This window comes from Centroberyx affinis, unplaced genomic scaffold (genome assembly GCF_046629955.1).
Source record: "Centroberyx affinis isolate AG114_WGS23_722 - 3 ecotype Tasmania unplaced genomic scaffold, CSIRO-AGI_Caff_v1 ptg000941l_1, whole genome shotgun sequence".
NCBI classification, from domain to species: domain Eukaryota; kingdom Metazoa; phylum Chordata; class Actinopteri; order Beryciformes; family Berycidae; genus Centroberyx; species Centroberyx affinis.
The window spans coordinates 78,774-102,862 of record NW_027279515.1 but is presented as its reverse complement, the minus strand read 5'-3'; the positions used below and the strand labels follow the sequence as shown (position 1 = coordinate 102,862).

Below are 24,089 nucleotides of genomic sequence, written 5' to 3'. Positions count from 1 at the left end.
CCCTGTTGTGTCAACAAGGCCAGATTTATGATAGGATTCATTATTCTGCATTATTGTGGTATTTGTGGGAGAGGTGGCTCGCTATGAATGTTAAATATAACTGCAGAAATGTCTTTACGATTACTCATAATTAACAGTTAATCACAGATTAATTGTTGTAGCTGTGTAAATGTGCTGTGTATTATGTGACAGTAATTACACTGAATGTAACTTTAAATCAATGCAGTGTGATTTGTGCAGTGAGCAAAGAGTGACACCCGCTGACCAAAGCGTGTCAGGAAAACAGCAAGAAAAAGTTTGTGGTTCATTCTTTGAGTCTAGTAAACTGTTCAGTGTTACTCATTTTTCTATAACAATCCAAGGAATATTTAGTAATAATCTGTGACATTTTCATATAAATAAACATCTGTTTTGCTTCCCTCTATTACCTTTTGATATAGCACAATAGTGATCCATCCTATACCCAGTTCTAAACACCGGGTGTCTGGTCGGTCTTTCCCGGGAAAAATCCTCTGGCACACAGGAAGTGATGCATTTTACATTACTGGCAGCAGCAACAGCAGTTTATTGTTCATTGTTTATTGTGGATTCCCATTAGTCGACGCACAAGCGACAGACTAGTCTTCCTGGGGTCCATTTTAAAATATCAATACAAAACAGTCAAAGTTAAACATGTATATAAAATTAGAATTACCAATTACAAGACAACTGTTACTACCATAGGTACAAGAAACGTATTAGGACATACAGAGTACTTCAAACTGCGAGAGACAATACACTGAAATCACATAACATAGAATACAACACAAAATTTGCACTTTGTTTGCAATAAACAGAAGAAGGACTGGGTAGTTAGCATGAGCAGTGATAGTCACCATGGCTGAACAGACAACCAAAAGAGCGCCACCTACAGAAACTCAAACTGCATCAACAGTAAATCAGACGAAAAAGACGTCACACTACTGGACACACTGTTTGATTGACAGGTGATCTGTGGAAAGTGCAGTGCAGAAACACATTTTTGGTACCGATTAGTTCCAAAGATGTCACCAAAAGAAAAAAGAAAAAAACGATGATGTTATAGATATACCACTTCACAGAAAAAACCTAATGCTTGGTGAGAGGCATTTATTTGAGAATTTTAAAGACAAAATGTGTGTTTTCATGGCTGCAGATGACTTTCATCCATTGAATGCTGCTGACACTTAGTGGACACTGGTGAACAGTACAGCTCTACCCAACCAGCAGTTTAAACCCATAGGGCCATGATCCACTGTAGCATGAACACTGGACTTGTAGAGAAATTCTTCATGTTCCCTTCCAACAGCTTTCATTATGGATTATGGGTGTACCTTTGTGTAGTCCAAATTCAATCTTGTAGTTTTTATCATTATAATAGAGAGCAAAGATGAAGCCAAATTTGACAGAATCTTTTATGGAGCCATTCAGGACCAATGTTCCCCCTGTGTGTGTCTGTGTAAGATAATTTACTGGCCTACATCTAATAATTGATCACATTCACCAATAATAATATGTTGGCAGTTATCAGTAATTGCTCCACTTGTCTCCAGGCTTGTTAGTTTATTGGATGCAGGGACTTTGCCATACCTTATAAATTGTATAAGGTTTCCCAACTAAATCCTCCTTTACTTGCAAAACTCTCCTGTTTTATTAAGGGGAAAAAAACAGGAAAAGAATAACTTTTTCCTACTGTTTTAGTTGGCACTTCTCTATGGTGCATGGTCATTCATTTCAGGAAGCTTTTGTTTGTACCCTTGCATTCCTGAGTTTTGGTTGCTTGTAAAGTTAGTGATCATGGAATTTAAGATCATTCTACTGCTCTTGAAAATTGCCTAAAATGTTAAATGTAACTTAAATATCTTTCTGTTACTGTAGTTTATAAGTTCAAGTTCAAACCTCCAGCTTTTGACCCCTGACAAGAATGCACAAGTGTTAAACATTCCCATATGGGCTTGAACTCCATTTACCCTTTGTTGCTATATTTTTGCTTAGTGTAGCATACTGAGTTTGCGGAAGCTAATTGTGCAACGAACGCTTAAGCAATTCTAGTCATGAAATGTAATGAAATACGGTTGACTGTATTGTGAAAAGAAATCTAGTAGATGGAAAGGATTAATAGAAAGTCGTCAAAGCAATCCACTGACATCAGTGCAGGTGAAAGCTGTGATCCCTTATTGATTTCATCTGTTGAATCTACTTCAGTCACACGGGGGAGATGAAGGATGACGGGGATGAGACACATCAGACTTCAAGCCCTGAGATAATTGAGACATGATTGCACAAAAAGGAATAACTTTATGTTTCTAGTCAGTGTAGGCCTGCAAATGGACAGATTGGGAAACAATCAGGCAGAAAGATGGACTTAAACAAACTCAGAATTGCTGCCAGATGAAATTCAACCACAGCAACATTCACCTTTTATATTCTTGTTGTATATAGCCTGTTATATTTTTATGTGACACTGATTTTAATTCATATTACTCGGTTTTCAAGTACAGTTTATTATATTATTATTTAATGAGTTTAGTTGGGGGTTTGGGGGATTTACTTTTGAAGAACAACAGCGACACCTGCTGGTCAAATCCCTTCACAGACGTCATCTCATACAAGATATTGGGCAATGTGAAATTTATGCAGGCTATTACAAGAGAGGTGATCATGTCAGAAATCAAGTAAACCTACCCTATATATTTATATTGGAGTACATATAGGTTATATACATGCATGTATATATATATACATATGTATAGGATAGGTTTATGTGATTTTTGATCAGATCACCACTCTTGTAATATGTAATAATATAATGTTATATAAATGCATATAATATAGGCTACATGTATATAAACGGTCTATAATGTGCAAAATCTGCAAAATCACAAATAAAACAAAGAGGAAAAAGAAAAAGAAAACCAAACAAAAACAAAACTAAGAAAAAAAATATAGAAGGCTATGATAAAATCTCTCACTTTCCACAGACTGATTTTTCTGAATAATGACTCAAAATATTGCCATATTTTCAGTGAACCACACAGCAGGCTCCTCCATGGTAAAGATGATGCAAGTTCATGCTGCAATCACATATAATGTTTCATCAGATGTGTCCTGTCTGTGTGCAGTAACCCATTCCACACAAGTACAACAATACGTCGCTTTAGTAAATGTAATAGATATGTCTCTCCTCTTATCCTAGTTAGTGAGGTTATGAATCTTGAGACTCATTTGAAGTTAATGTAGGTGCATATGTACACAGGCTTTAATCTAGTAACATTAGGCCTCTATTTAGTTTCTGCACATAGAACAAAGCATTCACTAACATCAGAGACATTTTAACAGAACAGCAGAAAAGTTCAAAGCCATGTGCATATTCATTTTGTCCAGATGGTGTACTGTACATCTACCGACTACAAGCTCTGGAAACCAAGATCCAAAATGTAAACGTGACGGGTAGCATGAATCACATTACCGTAAATATCATAAAAGATCACACTGTAGACTTAAAAAATGGTTTTAATTTCCTCCATCCACTATAGCCTTCCTCGTGTTCTGCAAGAGCAAAATTGACCTCTTTAGCAATAGAAATGTAAAGACTAACGTCATAAACAAATAGACCTATAGGCTATTTCTACAGCAAAGAGTTGTGATGGTTGTATGATTTTAGAAAGTAGACAATATTTGTGTTTCATTACAAAACTATATATATCCATTTTGGAAAATGTTTGCTACCTGAAATTCATCTGGCAATATTGAAAAACATAAATGATTCTGTCCTAAAAAATAAAATAAAAACTGTTTTATAAGCAAATGTCTTAAGGTGACTCCTAATTTCAATCCTAACCCATAATGTGCAGAACTTTCATGTCAGCATTCAATATGTGACAATCATTTTTTTTAAATGAATCTAATTTTGAAGCTAAACTTCATTTTTTGCTGTGGTTTTAGTCCATCACTTACACATCAATGATAATGGCATTAATGATTCCCATCATTGGTGATTTGTTGGTTTGATTGTCATTGGAAATCACCATCTCAAACACCATTTAATAGTATCCCACATACTCATTATCTCAAAATGTTGCCAGTGTGTGATGTGTGTGCCTTTATTTTGACTGTGTTGTGCCACATGACCCATAATGTGGCACAACACATTCAGTGTATTTTTTTCGTGGACACAAATAAATCTGTACATTTCATTCAAAAGTATTTATCTCTAACTGCATATTCCATGTGCATGGATTGGAGTAGATGGAAATGTGTTACAGTACATTTATTACTTTTGGAAGTAATGAATAGCCTACTGTCATGAATCAGAGTAACAACACTCCTTTTGAAAGGAGGAAAGAGTAATGAATTACTTTTGGGAGTAACTAGCCCAACACTAGATGTGAGTGAGTTCATCCAGTTGTAAAATGCTGCCTTCATATGCTCTCGGAAATATTGTACCGGAGATGGAACGCACCTGAACGAGACAGAAACACAACTGACTATGTAAATATGACTGGGAGAGTTGTGATTTTCCAAAATACTCTAGTTGCCAAGACATTTGGGGGACAGAGAGCATGGAAGTTATGTCAACAACAGATAGCAGAAGAATCAACAACAGATAGCAAAGAATCAACAACAGATAGCAAAAGAAGGCCTATTTCATTATTTTCTAGTATGTTTGGCACCCTCTGTAAATAATTGGTATTTTGTATATTTCTGTTTTCATTCTTTGTTTAATTTTTATTTGTCATACATTTTGGTCATAACTTGTATTTTTAATGCTGAAGAGATAGCAGCTGCAAATAGTATTTAGACTAGAGCAGGGATGGGCAGCCATGCGGCATGGAGGGCCATGATTCCTTCCAGTAGTCAATTTTGCAATATAATTTCCGACCAAAAGCACTTGAATGCATGATACTGCCTTTATGTCATGTTGTAAATATCAGAATTACTGTAAGACCTGAGCTGCTGAGATGTGACCTTTAGGGAGCGGAGACCATGGAAACCATGTCAGTAACTGAACAAGGTCACAATGATATTGGTTGGTTAACTTATTCCTACATGCCATTCCATGTAAATAACTATAATTGGTGTATGTTTCTGTTTACACTCTTTAACTTTTAGTTCTCATGGTTTTTTGTTGTAATAAAATAAGACATGATGCCTGACATGAATTTTCTCCACCTCATTCTGTCACCGCAGCACAAAGTAGCACTGCATTGCTTGATTCCTAAAGTAAAACATCAACCACCAAAAAGCTACTTTTATTATGGGCCCAGGTTTGTTATTATTTCCAACCAAATGCACTTGAATACGTCACGAGTCGTATTTACAACTTCCGAACTCAGAAGTCGGAGCTTACGAGGAGCACTTGAAGGCAGCAAAAGTAAAAGCTCGACGAGGAATGTTGCTGCGCCTTCATTAGGAGTATTACGCCAGTCCTTCAGTGTGAGAGGAGGTTCTGTACGTGGCAGCGAGAAAAACCTCTATCCTTCCCCTAACAGCGGGTAGAATTGCGTTTACAGTCAATGGTGTGAGGTTAATCTGTCAAAACCAGGAAAATAAAGGTAAGATAATATTAGATAATACCTCATTTTTGCTACTAAAGTCTTTCCTTACAGAGGGGAAGCGGCTGCGTTTTGGGCTCTCGTTCCTTCCAAACATGCTGGGATGGTTGTCAATAACAACTGGGTCTAACAGTTTTTTTTTTTTTTTAGAAGGGGGGGGATAACGTGTTGCTTGATGCCTGGAGCTAGAGATTTAGGTTACCGAAGTTGTGAAATAAACAGGGCGAGCTTGCTTCCCTTTTGTGTTTGTTTGATTTCCGATTTGCTTGTTACAATGTAATGTGACTCCCTGCAAGACAGTCTGTTACAGTGTTGTAATACCGCGAAAAAGGGGAAGTTTTGAAACTTTGCGTGAACTTTATTTCCAGGGCATCTTAGTGTCAAACTAACGCATGTGACATATCACATTTATTACCAAAAAGTGACAGTGATTTTAATCTCTAGATCAAAGGGAATCCGTTACCCTCAGCTGTTTTTTAAACCACAGTGTTGTACAGCAGGACATTCACGGGACTCAAAGAGCTGCAGTGTTGGAAATTTCTAGAAACGACACTGTCTTGGGCTGACGCCACCTACTGAGGTCCAGCTGGAGAGGAGATGAGCTAAGGCTTGCTGTTGTTCCTACCCAGTCCTATTCTCATTGTAACTCCAGAAATTACACCCAATTCTACCAGTGTTAGAAAAGTACAAAGTAAAGTTCAGTCTGTCATTATTCTTTATTTAAAACAGCCTGTGGAGTGGCAGTTAACAAGCAGCTGAGATTTCAAAAGGCTTACATGCTAACAGAGAAGACACTGGTTATATCCACCTTGAACAAACAGTCCCAAATGTTCAATTCATTGCACACAGTCCAGCTACTAACTAAAGGTTGTGCAGGCCAGGTGAATGATGTCATGCCGTGATTTGTATGTAATACAATGGCATCAAGTGGAGTCAAGCCATTGCAGTTTGTATAAATAGAGGGCAACAAATGGAGGGAGGCCATGAAACTGTCAGCTGTAACTGAACTGTTGGGCAGGTGACAGCAGGCTTTCAGAGAGAGAGAGAGATGTCTGTCTCTCAGTGTTTGGTAGATAGAGCTAGGCAATAATTATAGTCTGTCATTGGAATCATATCGCGATGACATGGTGATTTTGGGATATAATTTGGTCTAAATTGATGATAACAAACACCTTTTATTTAAAAACGCTGACCAAACCAGGTATAACACATTTTCAGGAATATTTTTTGAAAATTTAAGTTTTGTTTGACATCACACCATTACTATTTGATTACTTAACATTGTGATTTTGCATATGTGAGCCATATCTTGATAAATATCGATATAAAAGATGCTCATGATTATTGTGATATTGATTTCAGCCATATCACTGAGCCCTAGATATAGTCTATTAAGTTACCCATTGCTATGGCAAAATGGTCTCTCTCTCTCTCTCTTTCTCTCTCTCTCTCTCTCTCTCTCTCTCTCCTTAATCTAATCGTTTGTAGTCAGTGTCTAGTCTAGTATCTAGTCTAGTATCTAGTATCTTTTTATCATAAATATTGGGTAAGTGCCTATCTCAGTGTTTCCTCTGTATTCATTTAGCAGCATTTAGAGCATTTAGAAAATGTGAAATACAAATTAGCTTTGTAATTTAGTCTTACTATCATAACTAAAATAAGTGCAGTCCAAATGTTTTAGAAGTAATGATTTTATTATAATTAGAACATTTTTTTAGCTCTACAACCTCAACTTGAAACACAAATCAGACCCACACAGTGACCCATATGGGACAAAACTAGAATTATCCCCCCCCCCACACACACACACACACACACACACACACCACACCTGCATGAAATTACAGACTGCTATCTACATCAAGTCGTTCATGCTTATGATAACATTCATAAGTCATTTTTTTGTTGAACATGATTTGTATGCACACTCAATGTTGTCATAACAGAAAAGGCTTTTGATTGTGTGTACACATGCAAGCAGGCACGCAAATAGTTGTTGGTGTGTGTGTGTGTGTGTGTGTGTGTGTGTGTGTGTCCATATGGATGCTTGCTTATGTAAGCTAAGAGCCAGAGATTCCAAACTTTGAGCTTCTCTGTCACTTCATGTTAATGAATGGCCTGAAATGAGGCAGGCAGTATAAACAGTTTCCCTGTGGTATGAATATAATTCTTCACACAGGCAGAGATGAACTTCTGTTAGCATCACAGCCTGCCTGGCTGCCACGTCGGGATGCTTGGTGACCAGATGCGGGGTGCTGGGCTGAAAATAATCGCTGATGTGTTTTACGTCACACAGCGGCGTGCACAGGCGCTCTCAGGGGCGGCGGAGGGTATATTAAAAAAGGGCAGTTCCCCGAAGTTAAATAGACCTTTTAGATATTTTAAGTTGCAGGCTGCAGCTCTCAGGGCAACCAGAAATTTTTCCACTTTGTCATCTACACATGGCCCGCAGAAATCTCGGTTGAAAGGTTATGAACCCCTTTTGCCATGCTGGGACTTTTGGTGTGTTTGTACACTAGCCTGGCAAGACCATCCCGATCACGTGACCTCTTATTCTGTTTCGCTCCACGGATCAGTCTGGACTTCTAGCCGCTCACATCGATTTCAGTGGGGCAGGAGTACTTGCCTTGACAGACAAACTCCTTCAGCCAATCAGCGTAACAAAACATGTCGGAAGAACGGCGAAAACGTCTTTTCCCGCCGAGAAACTCCGCTAGTGCATACTCTTGTTCTTGTTTAATTGTTGTTATTGAGTCTATTTCTGCAATAACTGCACTTATGGCTGTGTTTACTCTACTGACGTTAACGCTACCGCTCGTTGCTTCTTGGAGACGCCATTACTGTTTTGCCAGTGGCGGCCTGTATTTCACGTCATCAACTACGACGCAGTCCCTGATTATTGGCCCGGTTACATTGTAATTTCAGGAAATCGATGTGGGCGGACTGATCCGTGGAGCGAAACAGAATGTGAGGTCACGTGATCAGGATGGTCTTACCAGGCTATTTGTACACATTCCTCCCTGATATATAGTTTGCAGGTTAAGCTAAGCTATGTTAAAAATGCTTCACTCTGTTGAGTCAGAGCAGAGCGAGAGAGGAGGTGGGGGTGGGGGGGGGGTCTGAAGGGCTCTGAAGGTGAAAGGAAAGAGGAAATAAGGCACTGCCCAGTGTCCAAACAACCAGTTATTCCAAATATGTATGTCTTCATTCTGTTATTTGATTTAGAGAAACTTTGAACCGTTTAACTGGGCTGTTCAAAAATCCTGGGCTGCAAAGAAATTAAAGATTTTTCACAAACCGATTCGAGTCTTCAAACAAACCAAAGTTTACAGGATACAATCTAAGGGGGGCGTGCCAAGTTAGCATCTGAGCTACGTAAGCTACTCATGTGTCGTGCCCCAGCTGGGCCTGGCAGTTCTGGCCCGAGAACCGATTCAAACCTTTTGCCTATGATCACAGAACTCCCCAAATGGTAAAGATATATTTTATGGGCGGTATTCCCCTTTCATGTCTCCAATGCAGAGCGCGCTTTTCAGTCCTCAGAGTTGGAATGTGTTGCAGCACAACGCCAGGTGGCTAACAGATGATGCAGACGACTCGTATTTTGCACCGTCAGAGTGGCTGATCACCAGTTTCAATCAGGGAATCCCTTATTTTGTTAAGCAATCTCAAATTAAAATCACACTATCCTGTCAGTTAGGTCAAAGACTTGAATCGCTCACAAAATTTGAAAAAGATGAATCTAGGTTAAGAATAGTGTAATTGAGGAACTATTTTTCTTCTGCCGCCAGTATAACCTGAAATGCACAGACCAACAGCTATGGAAATAATACAGCTGTTTCACAGAAGTTTGAGTTTGAATCTGAAATTGTTTTGTTTCTGAGGAGAGAGTTAAATCTCTGAGTCTGACAGGCAGGAATTGTCTCAGCATGTTCATAGCCGGTGGATATGTTTCTGCGTGTGTGTGTGTGTGTGTGTGTGTGTGCAATTATGTGCGTATGTGTTTGTGTGTGTATGTCTGCATGCGTGTGTGGTTGTGTCCGTGTCCGTGTCTGTGTCTGTGTGTGGGAGGGACACACCAGTCCAGTATACTGATTACCATCAGTTACTTAGAAAAATACCTGTTTAGCATCAACCAAGTTTATCTCAGTTCATTCTCTGGTTGCAGACTGTACGGTCTGTTGGGAGTTTGCAGGATTGTGAACTTTCCATGCTCTGTTGGATTTCAGTTTTCTGGAGATTCATTATGAACACAGATGCCTGTTTTCCTGCTCTCCACTAGTGTTGTCACAATACCAAAGGTTTGTCTTTGGTACCAATACTATGTTTACTACCTAAAAATCTTACTACAATACGACAGTAAAAAAGCCATCAAGCAAGGTGTTACCACACTGTCTCAGACAGCTTTGCAGCAACCTTTGCACAGGGGTTTGATGTGTTGGTTGGGGGTCCGTCTTTGTTGGCTCTCTAAACTAAATATTCCCATATTTTGTCAACCGGTTTAGGCGAACTGGGATTCAGGTCCAGATATTGTGAACTGTTTGATGCTGTTGCCATGTTCAACTGATGGATTTTGCACTGAGTGCTACAATCCACTGTCAAGAGCTAGATTGCAGCTCTGTCTGTTCCAATCTTCCTCCTCCTCCTCCTCCTCCTCCTCCTCCTCCTCCTCCTCCTCCTCCTCCTCCTCCTCCTCCTTCTTCTTATTCTTCTTCTTGTCCTTCTCCTTCTTCTTGTAACTATTCCAGTTCACATGTATACACCCACTGGAGGTGATGTTGAAATGGAAGTTCAGCTTGCAGATCACATTTTGTGTAGATTTCTAAAATTTTGTATTGAATTCAATTGTTTGCAACACTATTGAACTAGTAATGACATTTCAGTTATCATGACAACACACCCCAACCTGAATACTTTCTACTTTTTGGTGTTGCTCTGATCAGACTGGTAAAGTTGTCAGAAAAACTATGAAAAAGATAAGTTTTGTTGTTAAATCAGTTTTAAAAATCAATTCTACCTTCCTCTTGAACCAGTTTTTTTTAAATGACCACAGCTCAAGTAGAGCAAGCTTAGCCTGTCCTTCTTCTGGATGCACTGTATTTATATGTTGTAACCTGTATTCTTCCCAAACTGAACAAGGGATGCGTTTTAACGACTTCCCCAGCTGGCTCTTGTCTGACCCAAGACAGCTGTTGCGTGGAACAGCCAGGGTTTCTCTGTGGATCTGCTGTCAGCCGAAGTCCAGCAGAACAGAGAAACAAGACCGGCTCAGACGGCAGCGATTTAACTCGCTGAGTAAACTTTTCCTGTTTTCTCAGTTGGTCAGAAAACACTTTTGCTCCCCAGTAAACCCCCCCCCCATCACAGACCTTGGATCCTGACTGCACTGCCAGAGAGTATGCTACTCTGGTTTGTAGCTCCATTAAGTTTTGGAGGTCTGCAGGACAGGAGGAGAGGCTGGACTGCATTAGGCTGCGTTCACAATGCAGCAGAAAGCGGCCCAATTCAGATTTTTTCCCACGTGACACAGATTTCACAGTTTCACAGTTTTCTTACCGCCGTGAACAGCATTTTTTTTCAATTCCAATTTGAACTACATGTATATCTAGACATGCAGCCGGCATGATACTTGTACTTGAATGCTAAAATCAGAATTTGTCACTGTGTTACTGTGACAATAAGTAAATGTTTTGTCATTCACCTGAGACAATTGTCAAAATGTTGACGCGAAAGCATGGAGGAAAACGAGACACAACAATATAAATAATGCGAAATAGCCGACTTGATTGGTATTGGGTGTATTTACTGATGAAGTCGTCACTGATTTGCATGAAAATTTTGTAGCATCCAAAGAGCAAAGGCACTGGAGTTGACTAGCCAGCCTAGAGAGCGGGACTCTGAACTGAAGTACAAAAACAGACGTCTTTTGTTATTGTTATGTCTTTTGACATCTCTGTCGGTTCATATTGGTATCGGATGTGGTTTACATCCTAGAATAAATATGAGCAGTATGAAAGCCTGCGGTGCGAACGTAGCCTTAGAGAAAAAAAGACCACTGCAAACAGTTGCCTGTCATTACAATTACGTAGAGTCGTGTTCAGCTACAGTGAATATATCAACACATTAGATACTGTGGTCCAGGTTCTAAAAATATCATGCATGTTTCTTAAATAAAGGGTTTATTGCTTTCAGGGATGAGCAGAGAAACAGATGAATATTTGGACAATAGGCCGTCATCAGTGTAATGACCTACATTGGTCAGAAATAGCAGGAGAGGTTCAGGACTAGAGAAAGGACTTGTAAATGTAACAGCCGTCTTTCCAGGAATGTGACATGGGAGTAAAAGCCTGCAACAACAGGCAAGGCTGCGTTTGGGACGGGCAATGGTGCATATAGGTTGCAATTTACCAGGAGAGAGGTTGTGGTCCTCCCATCTGTACTGTAAGTCTGTGCTAATGGTTATCTGATCTGTAGACTCACACCCAATGTGGCACACTCAAAAAAAAATAATAGTGTGTGGTGTTATAGTTGTAAATAACAAAACTGTCTCTTAAAGGGATATGAGGGGCAGAGGAAATGCTAGACTGCCAGAAACTTCTGGTCCTTTCTTTTTCTCCAAAATAATCCTTTGGTTTGTCGATTACGGCTTTTGTTAATCTCTGCTCCTTTTATTATACCACACAGTGATTTTTCAGGCTGTAGCCTAGGACTCACCTTTCAATTCATTGTTGGTTTGGCCCTGTTTTCTCGCAAGACACTCAGCCCTGGGAAGTCAGAGAGGCTCTTGGGATGCTGGAATGTGGGAGCTGAATTTACAGGGACTCGTTTGCACATTGTAAAGCCATTTCACATCCCTACTCCAATAATGCCTACTGTTGGTAAATACCATTTGGCATGGTCGTCTTGACTGTTTGCCCCATTGAAAGCATCCATTTGTCACCAACAAGCCAGATTCTGCCCAGCTCACCATGTTTATGCTTGGAGAAAGTAATTTCAATTAGTAGGCTTTACTTTGTAGCAAACATTGCAAACAATGAGATAGTAAATAGCCTTTTCATGGTGTACTAGATATCCAAATTGCAATACTGACTGCTGCTGCATTTTTATCAGTTATTCTGGTGTTATGCAAAATTCCTGGCTGCACACCAGAGAAAATCATATATTTTATTCGGGACGCACTAATCACACGGCCACCGTTCGGGTCAGTTCTAAATTGGTCGTTGGTGATCGGCTGAGCAACTGCATTATCATATTATAGGGCTACATTTGTTATTCATATATATATATATATATATATACACTGTATATGCTCTGTTATTAGTAGAAAGTTCAGGTAAAAGGCATTATTTCAGTAGGCAGTCAGATTGGTGATCATCTGGTCAGTGAGAAATCGGCCTCCGAAAAACCTGATGGCTGCACCCCTGCATTTTTTTCAATGGACAATATCCTTAGCCTTAGCATCTCATTTCTCCCCTGCCCACTTTTTGGAAGATTTCAACAATGGAAAAGAAATTGGTGCTATTTCATCCCATTTCATACCAGTTAACTTTAGACTGCTCAGCTCTCTTTAGAGAGCTGAGCAGCTCTCTAATGTTTTAGCCCCAGGATGAAATGTCACATTGACACATACTCTATTTAATGAATCTTCTGTATGTCCTGCATCCTTCTTTGCACACTGTTGGCTCTATTAATGTGAAGGACAGGTTTCCCTTGAGGCTGATAAAAATTCGATTTAATTTCTATTTCTGTCCACAGCAGGCCAGGAAAATGGAGATAGGAAGATGTGTAAGATTTTCCTTGCGCTGTTTACAACAACTGTCTCATCCTCTCTCTCGTTCTTTGGAAAAAGATTATGTTTTGACTGCTGATGGATATCTTCCTCTTGGACAGCTCTAGGTGTCACAGAGTCTCCTTAAGAGGCTCAAGCTTAGAGGTTTGGCTGAATAGATTATCTTTGTCATAACTCATTGGCAGAAAATAGAAAGTAGACGTGTATTTTGTCAGCAGGTGTCAGATAAATTAAAAGATGATTCTTTTTCCCCTTGAGCAGAGTCTTCACTGTGTTATTATCATACTAACAATTTAGCCCAATTTTCTATTTCAGAGGGCCTTGGTAAGCCTTGGATTAGATGGTGGTGCAGACAGAAGTGTGTGTGTGTGTGTGTGTGGATCTGTGCACGTGCTTGCATTTGGGATGTATGTGTATGTGTGTGTGTGTGGATCTGTGCACGTGCTTGCATTTGGGATGTATGTGTATGTGTGTGTGCATGTTTAACACAGGCGACAGTAAACAGTCATCAGTGAGGAATGATGTGGCGAAGCAGAATTACACAAAATTCAGGAGGAGAAAGTAGCGATGTTGAAACCTAAAATCACAACACAATTCTAGTCCGAGCGCTGGACTGAGAATTATGAATTTCTGCCACATGATGATTTCATTGTTTAGTCTTGTTTTCATCAGCTTAAGCTCTGCTGTTGGCTCTCTCTGAAAATCCTATGTTTCTTTCCCCCTAGATGCCACTATTGATTCGATAGGACAACAAATCAGTGAAGGCAATGTGACAACCTATCACAAATAAATCAGAATAAAACTGAATAAATCTAGAAGCAGCTTTTTTTTAACAGAAGCTGGCTGCTTAAGTTTCCAGTGAATGTTGAATAAATCCATGAACACAGGACAGCACTCTAATTTATATTTTATATTCCACACGGACGTTTTGGGCTTGAAATGTCTGTGCAGCATATGAAGAAACCAGATCTGTAACCCGTTGTAATTGGAACAAGGTTAACATTTAGAGCTCCTCCAGAGCAAGCTCTATGGTTTATAATTCTGTCATATGGACACTGTCTGGGTTATATTTAGTCATGGCATTAGTCATGAACATTTCTCAATAGGCATCTGGCGGCCATGTTGAAGTCTGATAGCAGCCAGAACAGAGCAATCAGGAGAGAGGGAGGAGCCTCTGGCTTCACAAGAAACCGATGTTTGGAAAGTTGAAGACTGGCATTTTTTTTTTACCTTGTTATTACAAAATTATTACATTTTTTCCCTCCTAGTTGCTTTTGCAAGGGCCAAACTAGAGGAAAGAGTGAGGAGGGGACAGGACACCACAAGAGTCCATGATTGGGATTATATAATATATGCATGTTCAGTATGTAAATGATATGTAGATGCGTGTGCTTTAGTATGAAAACTATTTCCACTGTGCCTGTGTCGTAGCCCTGTTTTGGCACTGAGTGACGACATTGTCCTCTCGTCATTCTTTGTTCAAGCGACCGGAGCGTAGAGGGCGATGAGGCAGCCTGCCTCCCAGCAGGAACTAATGACCCATTTAGAGGAAACCCACTGGAAACTATGAACACACAACATCGGTAGACCATCAGCCAATCCAGCGAGGAAACACAGCATCATACAAAAGCTGCTGGCTTAGGCTTAGTCTGGCTAACTGCATTTTGCTTGTATGTGTGGTTGAAGATTCAGTGTGACATTTTTGCGATCGAGAAACAATGATTGAGGTTTCTATGGTCTACTTTGTTGGGTATGTTACATGGATACATCTTTATATGGCCTTTTACATAGCTTGAATCAAAGAGTGTATCCAAAACACGTACACATCTTGGATCCGTAGTTTTATACAGCCACCAATTGATAAAAGTACCCTTTGTATGCTTTATGCGCTCTGACAGTCTGTGTAAGAGTCTGATGAAGATGTATCCTGTCTCTATACAGGAGTATCTTTAGCAGTAGCAGTGGAAATCTGATTAAATTGATGTAAATCCGTTGTGGCATGATGTGATTATGGTTGTAATTGCAGGTGATTGAAAGAGACAGAATGAGGAAGTTCCTGTCGTTAGTCTTCTGGACTCTGCTCTGCTGCTGCTGGACCGCACAGGCAGACATCTTCACCTCCATAAGTAAGCATGAAGATCTGTGTGAAGGATTTTATTTTTCCATTTCAATTAATAGTCCTCTGCTTTCTGCTTTCATTTGGTCCAATATGGCGAGTTCTTAGTCCCAGTTTACCACAAAATCCCTTTTGATAGACTTTTAAGTTACACATCAAAAGCAGTAGGGAGGGAAATCATTAGCACATAAAGAGCAACTATAGAAGTGCCAAAGGCTGTTATAATAATAAAATGATAGTAACATAATACCTTTGCTATTGGCTGTATGCAATATCTGTGATCTAAAAAAATGAAGCTTATTCTACTACTGTAGCACTGATGCTCTGGACAGAAGCATCAGCTAAATGTAACATAGTTTTGAGCTCAGGACTGCATGTCTTTTCCTGGCCATACTAAGGGTTTAAAAGGAGGAAGTGGCGAGACTTCCCTAAATTTAGGAAGCCAGTAGACCTTGACTTTATACGCAACTGCCCTGAATAACTTTAAGGAGGATATTTCGATTTAGTTCAGGTTTTATGCACAGTGCTAAAACACAGAAGCAGCATGCTAAAACATAGTGATTATTACAATGGTAAAAGCACAGAAAGAAGAAAAGTAAACTACTGACTACTGACAGGTGAGATACAGAACCCCAAACCCCAACAAAAAAAGTAAGTAAGTAAAAAATGTCTAATGTAAAACTCTTAAAAAAAAGACTTGAAGAATCTATACAATGCTGAATTCCAAAAAAAATCCTCTTCACAAAGGCTTTCAAGTACTTTTGTTTTATTTGTTTTTTACATTTCTCATGACAGATGCTCTAAATATCAAGCGCAAGGTGCAAAAATGGTATACAAACTTGTCACAAATATTTCGATTACATCTTCCTCAGCGCACAATATAAATTATAAGAAGAGATGTAAAGGTCCCCCATAATCAATTTCTTTGCATTTCCTACAATTGCCTTCCTTCGTATAATATGTAAATAAGTGGAATTAACACAAGTCATTTGCACAAACTGCTTATGTAGTAAGTTTCCCACTAGACCCGCCAGCTTGCATCCTATTACTTGATGCAGTCACTTTAATAGAATTGATTTATTGCATTTGGCTCCAGAGTTATTCTAGCTGCCTGCAAAATCAATGAAGCCGTTTGACTGTTCCTCTTCCCTGGCAACCGCTGCGAGTTCATCACGGTTGAGCGTTTCCATGGAATTGTTTACTGTGCAAACTACAGCAGCAGTAACATCCCAAACCCCTGCCTCAAAGGCTCATGGGTAAAACTCCCACTGTGGTTTGCTGAGTAATACTATACAATCTAAGCTTCAGAGTTAATGGGTGAGGATTTTTTTTTTTAACTCAACCAAAGTCTGAGGCAAAACGGTGTTACCAGAAATACATTTTATGGGTCATCAAAGCAAAGCATATATCAAACTTTCTCTCATGACTGTCGTGATTCTCTCTTTTTTTATTCTCTCTTTTCACTGACCACGGATACAGGGGATCTGCGGGTTATTAAAAAGTCTGAAAAAGTCTTAAAATAAATCAATTTAAGGCTTTAAAAAGTATTAAAAATTAAGTATTAAAATGTCATAAAATATAAAATGCCATGTAAACATGTCATAAAATGTCAAAGGTCACTAAAATCTTAGCTAAGCTCTTGCTGCTGCAACAGCACTGACACTTCTCATTTCTCATCTCTCTCTCTGTCTCTCTCTCTCTCTCTGTCTCTCTCTCTCTCTCTCTCTCTCTCTCTCTCTCTCTCTCCCTCCCTCTCTGCAGGCCAGATGACAGACCTCATTTACACAGAAAAGGAGCTGGTCCAGTCTTTGAAGGAGTACATAAAAGCGGAGGAGTCCAAACTGGCTGCAGTCAAAAGGTACATCCTGACACTTCACTGCTCCTTTGATGAGCTTCCCTGTAACTTGATGACAATCTTGATGATGACCTGTTAGTGTCTCGGTGGCAACGACAGGCTAGAGCGTGTCCCATGTGCTTGTGATGTTGTGAGTTTGAATCCCACACTCCCCAGTCACATGTCATCCCTCTTTTTCTCTCTGCTCTCTTTCCTATCATTTTCCACTAATCCTGAAATAAAACATTAACTATCTCACCTTTTGAGGAAAATCGTTGAAGTTAGCCATTGAAAAATCAACAAGAATCCAATTAATATCTGATTAATCAATAAAGAGGCAACACAAAACTCTAGTCTTTGTCAACCAACTCCTTTCCAGACTGTTCCTTGTGACTTTCAACAGCTGACAAAGAGCAAAACCTGCTGATCCTTTAGTGACTGAAGCCAAATTGGTGCATTGGTTCAGCAAGCGTGTCATTAAAAGTAGTACTTCTACAATGGCTGCATTTTGCATATCTGTATAATGGGGGCTTTGACAGTAGTAACAACCAGAGGTGTGCCCAAGTCAGCTTTGCTTGACTCCCAGGTCAGCCTCAAGTCTTGAGGCACAAGTCTCAAGTCTAAATGTAGAACATGTCAAGTCAGAGTCCAGTATCAATTTCATGTCTTAAAGAAAACAAAACATCTAGAACCTTTCAATGCAAAATGGTTTTAGTAGGATAAAAATTTGGTAACAGCATCATGAGTTTGATTTCTATAATCAGTTTCAACTTCAGTACATTCAATCGTTCCATACAAATTCAGAAAACAGAATTTAAATTCAGTCGTCTAGTGGAGCAAATCTCCACTAGTCCAAGTCATTTGCACAAACACAAGATCTTTTGTCAAGACTTTAGAAACCTTTTCAAGTCATCAAAATACAAGTCAAAGTCAAGTCCCAAGTCACCAGAACCCAAAGTCAAGTCCCAAGTATTCTCTTCATGCATGACGCAACAACACTTTCTCTGTCTGTGTTTCAGCTGGGCCAACAAGCTGGACGTCCTGACCAGAGTGTCGACCTCCGACCCTGAAGCCTACCTGGCCCATCCTGTCAACGCCTACAAGCTGATGAAGAGGCTCAACACAGAGTGGTCAGAACTGGAGAGCCTGGTGCTGCAAGACCCCTCTGACGGTAGGGAGGATAGGCGTGTGTGTGTGTGTGTGTGTGTGTGTATGTGTTTAGAAGGATTTGGTTTTACCCCTGGTCCCAAGCACCTCCCCCACATTAACAGAGAGAGAACACAGGTTGCCATCTTTCAACTGCAGCTGTTCCTTATCTCTGCATATTGCATATTTTGGCCATGTTTTCTGTGTGTGTGTGTGTGTGTGTGTGTGTGTGTGTGCGTGCGCTTGTAGCCTACATTCTAATTGCGCGTGTGTGTGTGTGTGATTGTGTCTATATCTGGGTGTCTGTACGTGTTTAGGCTGAAGTCCAGCTGTGTTTGGTAACCTACAGTACATGTGTGCACACGTCTCTGTGGGTGTCCATATCTGTTTGCAGATACCTTTGCAGATTTAAGTGAGTGTGACTGTCTATTGGTATGTGTGTGTGTGTGTTTGTGTGTGTGTGTGTGTGTGCGTGTCATAAAAGTCAGCTTGTATACGTGGCAAAGAGTCAGAGAGAGAGAGAGTGAGAGAGAAAACTTGGAGCTTTGGCAATCAGACATGATGAGTAGGCTCAATTATTTATATTCAAGGTACCTCCTCTGAATACCATTGAGCAGCTATGAATCATACTCACTGTTGAGATATTCTTCTTGTCCTTTCTGAGAGAGTGGGCCCAGCAACAGATGGTGATATCTGTGGGATGTCAGATGTGTGATGATGAAGTAGGGGAGAGCCCCACATAAAACTTCTCCAGAAGATTTCTCTAGTATTAGTCAGTAGTTGTCCTGCACTACATGTGACTGTTTCCTACAAGCAGCATGAGCAGCTGAAATGCTTCAGGTCTCACCACAGTTTGCATTCTTAAAGTAGTTATCCTCAAGTTCTTGTTTGTTTTTTTTGTTTGTTTGTTTTTGGTACTAAGGGGTCATTGCTGTGGGTTTTTTTTGCACTGCACTTCCCAGAGATCACTTGATAATCAAACAATCAAATTTTTTCCTTGGATTTTCTGTTGATAAACTTTGAATTTCTGTAGTTGGCGCTGTTTTCTTTGTCTGTTCAGCCATGGTGGCTATTTATTCCAAACAAACCGATGTTTCTACTGGCAATGTAAGACACTCACTTCCCATGGATTTTTCCCAAGAAACACGGACCAGTTTGGAACAGCAAAAGTAAAAGCTTTGATGAACTGGGTGTAGGTTGAATCAGTATTGTATTGTATTTTATCAATTGGTCATACACAGTTGCGAAATTGGCATTTCATTTCATGAAAATGTTGTGGATTATTACTTTAATTATCTTAATCTTAGGTACATCCCATGTACAAAGGATAACATTACTAATGCTGGGTATTATCTCTTGGTTTATTTAGTGAGTCATTGACTGACTAATCATTTATTTTTCTAGCATCCCAAAACACCCTGACATCCCCCGCGTCTCTCTCTTATTCTCTTTCTCTCTCTCTCTCTCTCTCCCTCTCTCTCTCCAGGCTTCATCTCCAACATGTCGGTGCACAGACAGTACTTCCCAGACGAGGAGGACGAGAAGGGTGCAGCCAAGGCGCTGATGCGTCTCCAGGACACGTACAAACTGGACTCTGAGAGCTTCTCTAAGGGAAAGCTGCCAGGTAATCTCGGCTGCTCCCTGGAGAGCGTCCATCGATTGTGTTTGTGCGAGAGAGAGAGAGAATGAGCGTACTGAGAGAGGTAGAGTAGTAGGCATGTGAAAGAGAGAAAGAGAGGAAGGAAAGCTGCACCCACCCGTAATCTCTGGTGTATTTGCGAGAACCAGTTTGAGTTTTAGACTTTTGAAGTGGGGACATTTTTTCGAAGTGAGGTCATTTTGGCCGGTCCTCACTTCTTCAAGGGGCAAGTTTAAGCTAAAGGTTATGGTCAAAGTTAGTTTAGGGTTAGGACTTTGGGGTGAATGTTTAATAGGTTTATGTTAAGTAAGGGGATTAACAATACAATTGGTGTTGCATTATGTTTTGGCCCAGGTTTTATCTTTCTCAGATTATCTAGTTGAGGGAGGAAAAAAAGAGCTCCACCCACATTAACCCAAGGTCAATGGAGATAAGGAAAAAAGACAAGAGGAAGATAAATGTGAGGAGAAGGTAAGGTAAGAGTTCAGGCTGAGGTTAGTTTAGTGTTAAAGGTTAAATGTGTAATATTTCTGCTTTCCTGAAGCATAATATGACAAGTAAATATCAGCAGAGGTTCCCGAATGGTAGTGAGTGAAACAGCGCTGCAGAGATTTCTGCATTCAAAAACACAGGGGCGGGCCGAGGATGATGTTTCTGTTGTTGTTTGAAGGCCCTCCTACCACGCCAAGGTCCGTTCAAAAATTGTTTTTGTTTTTGCCTTGCTTACCGGCAAAAAACACACAGCGGAAAATATAATTTGAGACTTCATTACTAATCGGTAGGGTGTTCTGGTAAATTCGGCATGTACTGTATATCATCATCCTCAAATTTTAACGGGGGAAGTGGTGTTACTTCACACACAATATAGCAACTCCTTACCTTCGATATGTTCCAAAAATTCACAATACGATATGAATCGTGGTGATGTCAATTTTTTTTTAAATTTTAAATAAAAATAAAAAAAACTTGGTAAAACATGACAGAACATTCACGTTCATTGGTTCTGAAACAGTACAACCTTTGCTGATGATGGTCTCGCTCTACGGAGGGCAGAGTGTTGTTGTCATGACAACACTGAACAATAGAGGCCAGCATTGGACCAGAAATTACACATAGACCCTTTAAGGTTAAGATTAGATTAGGGTTAGGATTTGGGTTTAGGGCTAAAATTAGATTTAGGATTATGATTAGGTTAGGTTAAGGGTTGAGGGTTCGGGAATGAATGTAGTCAATGGAATGTGCTCATAAGCATTAAAGTACAAGGATGTGTGTGTGTGCGTGTGGCTGCATGGGTGTGTGTGCATGAATGGAAAAGGTAGAGAGAATGAAAGATAGAGTTCTTGTGGGAGAGAGGAAGGTGTGTATGTGTACTTCTTGTGCATGCTTCTGCCTGTACGTGTCTGTGTTGTTGAATGAGGCACACGCCTGTTTTTGCATGCGTGCAACTGTGTCACACGACTCGATGTGTTTGCATGCTGAGCCGGAATCCAGCAACATTAGTTATCAGACTCAGTGAACATATCTCGACCTGCCCACCATATACCTTTAAGCAGTGTATAGTGAAGAAATTAAAATGGCCACAAATCACATGGCTAGTGACTCAAGGTAATACATTTACATTTTTACAGTTTAGCTGACGCTCTTCTCTACAGCAGCTTACAAAGAGGGAGCAGGTGAGAGGACATTAGGGCTGAACAATTAATAGAAATTTTATTGAAATTGCAATCTGGCCTACTGCAATTTTCAAATCGCAGGAGGTGCAACATTTGTTAAATGTGTGTCAAAATACCATTTTAAATTAAATATTGTCGTGCTGCAGAGATGTCCTGGTCTACACATCATATTCTACAGACTTAAGAAAACATCTTTGTTTGGTACAGATCCCCGCAAAAATCACACCATAATCATTTTAATATGTTTTTCAGTGAAAATGAGAATAATGATACAAAAATTATCATTCCCTCTAATATTGCAAATCATATCGCAATTGCAATATCAGTCAAAATTATCGCAATTAGATATTTTTTCAAAATCATTCAGCCCTACAGGACATGATATATGTCTATTGCAGGGATCAAACCTGTGACCATTCATCACCTTGCCCAAAATACAGTGGAATCTGAGCAATAACCAAGCCTCGCTTTGTTTCATATGTCAGTCAAATAAAAGCAGCTCTCATTTTAAATCCAAATACTGTTTGGAGCATGAGAAAAAAAATGGAAGCGCTGTTTGAGTAGTTTTTGTCCTAGTGGTGCCCTTCGTAATGGGTAATGATCACATAACAAAAAGTAAAGCTGTAAAATAAACAAACACATAAGTTTCTAATAGTGCTTACACACATGCCATTTGTTTGTTGCTGAGCCAAACTGCGTACACCACAGGCATCTAATTTGTAGAGAAATGACTCACGAGTCTCATTGAATGATCCCAACAATTTTACCTGACGAAGATCCTATTGGGGATTGAAACGTCAATAAACAAACACATGAATCACTGACTGAGTCCCAGTGATGTGGCAAAAAAATCAAACCTTTATTTATCCATTGTTGTGAATGATTAAGATGGCAAAGAACCCAGGTGACTTCTGGATTTTAGCTCCCAAAGTGCCTTCGTTTGTAACTACTGAACATCATTTCCTCCCTCCTCCCTCCAAAATACTTAAAAGTAGTAAAGTAAAAAACCCTCAACTCATCAATATATTCAATATTCAAATTCTATAACTGCAGTATTTAACGAATCCTGCCCCAGGTATGCACTCCAACGCCTTCCTGACAGTGGACGACTGCTTCGACATGGGAAAGACGGCCTACAACGACGCAGACTACTACCACGCTGTGCTGTGGATGCAGCAGTCCTTGAGGCAGGTGGATGCCGGGGAGGAGGCGGTGGTCTCCAAGGCCGACGTCCTGGACTACCTCAGCTACTCCGTCTACCAGATGGGAGACCTGCCTCGAGCCATCGAGCTGACGCGCCGCCTGGTGGCTATCGGTAAGGCGGAAAGTGAAGCTACACTCATAGAAGACATATGGTCAAATCTATGTGTGTGCGTACATACACATTAGTACATATTCAGTCATGCTCTCTCTTTCTGTCTCAAACTTTTTATTTGTTTATATAAAGAAATTATACAACCACACACTCTGAGGATTTGCAGTGTAATCAATGTAATGTAAATGTAATCACAGCTATTTTGTTACAGCAAATAGGCTTATAAAAGGAGCGAACAACGTGTTTCACTTGTTGCTTCCTCAGGTTCGCTTATTTATTTGTTTGTTTATTTATTCAGTTCTTGCCCTCTGTCTCACAGCTGTGTCAGCCACACTACTATTTTTTTTACTATTTTGACTCTCTCTTTTGAAGGTTTATATTGTAACATCATCAAATCATTACCACATTAACTTTGAGACAGTATAATTACTGTAAACAAACGAGACCATCAGCGACAAGACTGGCAGCCTCTACCAGCCTCTACACTGCATTTTACATTGTGTGCCACCAGGTCGGATTTTGCTTTACAGCACAAAACAGGAACTGTTTTACTTTGCAATTAACACAACTGTGTTCCAGTTCCACTATTCTAACTGCATAGTTTTCTACTTCAAGTTTGCTTTGCTCGTCCGAATACATATTTGCTATTATCAAGAGCCATTATCGGCTCTTATCTTTCCTCTTGCTCTTAAAAACAAACACATACGGAGCGACGCCAGGGAGGGAATGGGGACAAGTAGCAACATCAACTTTGCAACAGGAAGCATGGGAAATATAGTCTTAAATTTGAGAAACATAAAATAGCAGCTTTAACCTTTATTTATCCAGGGAAGGTTGATGGAGCACATTTGAAATGCTTCAGCGCACTCTGTCACTCTTCTTCTACAGTAGCACACACTGACACCAGGCAGCTGACCAGTACAACCGCAGTCCTCTACTGTTGGCAACTGAGCAGACGGATCAGGTGTCTCACTCAAAGGGCACCTAGATGGTATTTGGTGGGC

The 24,089-nt window shown here is 40.0% G+C and overlaps 1 protein-coding gene across 1 annotated transcript in view; it reads left to right on the top strand.

Moving 5' to 3' along the window:
- The first annotated feature begins 5,502 nt into the window (after positions 1 to 5,502).
- LOC139646012 (prolyl 4-hydroxylase subunit alpha-2-like) overlaps positions 5,503 to 24,089 on the top strand; it is a 30,958-nt gene continuing 12,371 nt past the window's right edge. Inside the window, exons 1-6 of the mRNA XM_071521908.1 lie at positions 5,503 to 5,573; positions 15,389 to 15,488; positions 17,240 to 17,336; positions 18,332 to 18,483; positions 19,945 to 20,082; positions 22,846 to 23,085. Of these exons, the coding sequence (XP_071378009.1) occupies positions 15,407 to 15,488; positions 17,240 to 17,336; positions 18,332 to 18,483; positions 19,945 to 20,082; positions 22,846 to 23,085 (709 nt within the window). The 5' untranslated portion in view covers positions 5,503 to 5,573; positions 15,389 to 15,406. The remainder of the gene's footprint in view (positions 5,574 to 15,388; positions 15,489 to 17,239; positions 17,337 to 18,331; positions 18,484 to 19,944; positions 20,083 to 22,845; positions 23,086 to 24,089) is intronic.